Source organism: Sphaeroforma arctica (genome assembly GCF_001186125.1).
Source record: "Sphaeroforma arctica JP610 unplaced genomic scaffold supercont1.955, whole genome shotgun sequence".
Taxonomy (NCBI): Eukaryota; class Ichthyosporea; order Ichthyophonida; genus Sphaeroforma; species Sphaeroforma arctica.
Window position 1 is genome coordinate 12,228 of NW_014039603.1, and position 5,108 is coordinate 17,335.

At 41.5% G+C, this 5,108-nt stretch overlaps 1 protein-coding gene across 1 annotated transcript; it reads left to right on the forward strand.

Moving 5' to 3' along the window:
- Nucleotides 1–2,302: 2,302 nt before the first annotated feature.
- On the forward strand, nucleotides 2,303–5,079 carry SARC_09419 (hypothetical protein; the record flags this gene model as incomplete). The annotated part of the gene is made up of 4 exons (XM_014296567.1): nucleotides 2,303–2,485; nucleotides 3,713–3,831; nucleotides 4,164–4,200; nucleotides 4,867–5,079. 4 exons carry the CDS (start codon nucleotides 2,303–2,305, stop codon nucleotides 5,077–5,079), a joined length of 552 nt encoding a protein of 183 aa, XP_014152042.1.
- Nucleotides 5,080–5,108: the final 29 nt, after the last annotated feature.

Here is a 5,108-nt window from a genome sequence, read left to right on the forward strand (position 1 = left end):
TATATATAGTGTGTGTGTGTATATAGTGTACACCTATGTACGAGTATATGCCTGTTCGCGTATGCGTTGATATATGTCGGGCGTACAACAAGTTGGAGGATTTGAGTACGGCTATGTACATACATCCTATTCTCTGAAAATGAAGTGTAGATGTGTACATTCCAAAGTACTTGTGAGCGATACACGAAAGCAATTAATGCTTGCGCTGTATGCCATGATCTATCAGATGTGGGTCTATAGTTCGATTAGTAGTGTTTTCTGGAGGATGGATTCGTTCAGAAGAGTAGAAGTATATTATCAGAAACCTCAACATGCATAACACAAATTGATTACTTGGGGCTCCAGTGCTTAGACACATCAATATAACAATCTTGTCAATCGTACGTTTGTGCGCGGTTGTATCAATATACAGGTCTGCAAAGTCAACATTTGCGTTTACCAATGTGTGACTATTGCACATATACCTACAAGCCACGCAGTTGTCAATTTGAAAACGCTCTCTCTGCCGTAAGACAAACACTTGTTGACTTACTATAATACAGACGACGACTGATACCGTGTTCTATTTATCGACATGATGCTGCAATACACTAACAAAACGCACACACGACTCAGATGGCATCACATATCATTTGATGGTATATCTGTGGCACGAAACCCCTTCAAAAACCATATACAATTTTCAATCATTCGGATCTATCGCTTCACAAACACAGCGAGTCGCTGTGAACATCTGCGCAAATGTCTGTCGATCTGTACCGCACGATTGCCTGGAAATGGTCCTGCAATCGGCGCCAGCTCTTACGCTACTGATGAACAGCCAGGATTCAAAAGTATGAGTTAGTTTTTGTACATACATACACACGTGTGCATATGTTTGGATATATATGTAACTTGAGTATATAACATTGGTATATGTATCCGAATATGCCGGTATCAGGCGGTTGATTGTTTTTGATCGCTAGTTGGCCACCTGTTGTTATTTTCTACACAATATATTCTTGATATGCACATGTTCCATGGTAGAGTGCAGGTCTATCGCATACTGTGTTGGGTTTGCAGCGAACTTATCGAACATTGCACCTGATTAACAGCATGCAAGCATGTGTAAACACTCCACCTGCAAACCCATTCGACATCGAGCACTGTGGTTTGGTTATGTTGTTGTCGCTACCCTCCCTAAGTTCAGGTTATCTATCTGGTGATGTGTATGATTATGGCAGTACCAATGCTTATGAAGGTTGTATCTGTTGGGGCGGCCAAGTAGCAGAATATTTTCATGAATGTGTAGAGCTCTTCTGGGGCCTTTGATGCGATTCCATCATTTAGTGAATATAAGTGCCACTGACGTATTATCAGGTTTCCAGTTGAAAGTTGCTGCATAGATTTTAGCATCTTATTTAAAATAAAAGGCAATCTGTCGTGTATTGTTGACATTTGGTATTGAAATCGATATTTATCGCTGCGAAAATGATATGCAGGCATATGCAGTTGGTGTATGTTCCTTCTGTACAAATTGATTGTTGAAACGGCGTGCTCATATTTCTCGCGCCAGGTGGCCACATTCCCCCAATTCTATCCGAGGTCGATACCAACACATACTTGTATATATTCACTTGTATATATACTCTTGCACATATTCACGTACATATTAACTTGTATATATTCACTTGTATATATTCACTTGTATATATTTACTTGTACATATTCACTTGTATATATTCACTTGTATATATTCACTTGTATATATTCATTTGTATATATACTCTTGCACATATTTACTTGTACATATTCACTTGTATATATTCACTTGTATATATTCACTTGTATATATTCACTTGTACATATTCACTTGTATATATTCACTTGTATATATTCACTTGTATAAATACACTTGTATATATTCACTTGTAAAAATTCACTTGTATATATTCACTTGTATATATTCACTTGTATATATTCACTTGTATTTATTCACTTGTATATATTCACTTGTATATATTCACTTATACATATTCACTTGTATATATTCACTTGTATATATTCACTTGTATGCCCTTCTCAACTTCGCATACATGCACACAGATCAGATAGCGCGTGTCTGTATGAAGATCTCCATCTTTGTGTACATACTTATAAAAATCGTGCAACGGGCGTGCTTGTGCCTCTCTCGTTTGATGGGCCACTCCGCCCCGGAAATAATACCGAGACATACAAAATTCGCATTTGTTAGTGTTCTTATCGCATCTTCATAGACACACATTTGGATGAGATTGCACATGCCCAATTTCTCGTTGTCTCCATGCATCCATCGCAGATTGTAGAACGGGCGTGCTTGTGCTTCTCCCGTTTGGTGGCCACATTCCGCCACTCCGCTCCGGAACTGACGCAGTTGGCACAGTGCGGGTTCATCAAGCGACTGATGGACACTCTCACAGCCACGCCCAGACTCATCAACACACCTACATTCACCATGGTGCTTAAGGTTGGTACATGGCTGAAAATCAATACATGTGTGTGTGCATGGTTATAGCTCATATGTATATGCATCTGTGAATGTACAAGTGTCTGCTGCGTGACGTGCGTACGCTGTTGCGTCGAAGCACGGTAGTAGAGAATATGACAACGAGCCATCAAGGGGCTGGTCAACACATTCTCACCGCTCCCCCCAGACTCATCAACACACCCACATTCACCATGGCTTTAAACTAATATGTATGTGTGTGCAGGACAAGACTAGTTTACGTGTAAGTGTCTGTGAATGCACGAGTGTTTGCTGTTAGACGTGTGTACAGGGTCTCTTTGGAGAGATTCACGGAGAGCTATATTGCGGTGTTTGGTCACATCTATATCATCTAGATTCTGTAAGATGACAGATGTGACTCGTAAGTCAGAACCAACTATGTTGAAACTGGCTGATGAAGACAATCCCTGCACTCATCAACACGACCACATGCACGGTGGTCCTTTAGATTGTTGCATACGTTGAATGTGTGCATGTGTGATAGTGAATATGCGATTGTGTGTTGTGTGTTGTGTGTACGCAATTCATTCGTAGAGCAATGGCGGATAATATAATATAACTCCGTCCAGCTGTGCTTGGTCACACTCACGGCCACCTCAGGCCCACCATCACCGATAGCGCTTAGTGTTGTTACATGGTGCAATGCATATATATGTGTATGTGTGAATTATGTGTGAATATACGAGTGTTTGTTGTGTGTGTATACTTATGGTGTCAAATATGCTTAATGAAAAGCGTGTATGGAAAATTAAGTCCTGTGTACGTGCCGTTGAAACTCCGATACTTAGACGACAAACTGAACTCGCATATGAATAGCGGACTCGCGATTACACAGCCCCGTCTTCTGATTATTGAAGACATGTGTGATATGTACAAGATATCGCCATGGCAACAGCTATCTGGGTCCACTGTTACGTAGTGCGGAATAGCAACATCCACCCATAAGTTTGTACATTGTTTCTGGAATAGCAGTATTAGGTGTTGTCTCACCCTTAGATGACTGTTGATCTCAATTCACGAGCTCTGTATGTAGACCTTCTCCGCTGTACTGAAAAGAACTCCAGCGACAACTCAAACATTCACCGAGAATGATGCCGTGACTCGTACCCTAGCCCGTACTCTAGACTCAAAACCCTGAACCTGAAATTCTACGTGTACTGATCCAAAGCTTGTATTCTCATTTTCCAGACCTTCTCCACTGTACTGAAAGGAGCACCAGCGCTAACACATATATTCATTGAGAATGACGTGACGGGTGTGCTGCGTGGCCTGTTGCGCCTGCCTTATGATGGAGAGGATGTGCAAAAGTATGTACTGTTGTGAATGCTGCTCACTTCAGAATATCGTGTGTACTCTTATCAACTAGGGTTATTCTATAACCCTGTGTAAGTCTATTTGAAGCTGGTTGTATATCTCAATGGACGTGTTACAATTGACGGGGTAAGGAGCTTAAGTACTATATTGCGTAGTATGTGCATGTCAGCGTTCTGTCGACATACTAAGAACGAACTGGATGCCGTTCTATTGTTCATATCATTTTATCAAGGTTTAACTTTTAGATTGATTATGGCTGTAAATGTACTGATCCTTTCTTCACCCTTGCCTTTTATGTCGTGTCTTGTCGTTTGTATCTACCCAGGAGTCTTCGCTCGTATGCAGGGCTGGATGCTGAACAGGTGCGTGTGCATATTACATTTTGTAGACCATGTGTGACTGCGTTCATGCTGAAGTACCGGGTTAGCTGTATTATTTGGCAGTGGCCACCGTCTGCATGTATGAAACACTTCATATATGCACGTGTATATATTCTGCAACCTTTTCTGATACTGTGTTTTGCCTGTTCCGCGGCATCTCGATTAAACTTCATATGTGCACGAGTGTATATTCTGCAACCTTTCCTGATACTGGGTTATGCCTGTTCCATGGCATCTCTATTGAGTGCTTGTGCGTTATATTGTCGTTTACTTTGTATGCTGCCGCAAAATTCGGCTGTGATAATCACACACAAAGCCCGAAGTGTGAAGGTTCCGTTAATTCCAGCGTTTGGACGGTTTGTAGCTTTCAGCACATGCACACGCTATTGTTGGAGATAGCTTTCAAAAATTTATCAACCTGTACTTGTAGAGTATACAGCTATGCAATTACGGGCTCTTCTTACTTGAAGGTTGATATGAGAGTGTAATCGAGTACAGCAATAGCGCACTGTGGTGCATGCAAACTTTCATAGGTAAACCTTGTACCCTCTACATTGTTACGACGTTTAAACATCTAAGTCCAGCTCTCTGACTGTCCAACATATTGTGAACGATGCTGACCTGAACGCCATTTTAAATACATTGTAGCTATATGAACTCTTCTATATCACGTGCGAGATGCTCCCGCCGTTACCAACCGATAAGGTGTTCACCAGCATACCGGTACAGCACCATGGTGTTCCGGGACAGTCCAAGCACCCCTCAGGATCAACCCACTCACACGCAGTAGCCAGTGCAAACGCCATTCGCGGCATGATCAATCGTACATTTATGCAGCGCAGGGCTAGCGGCGGCAAGTAAGTATAAGTTTCATCTACGTTTATATATAT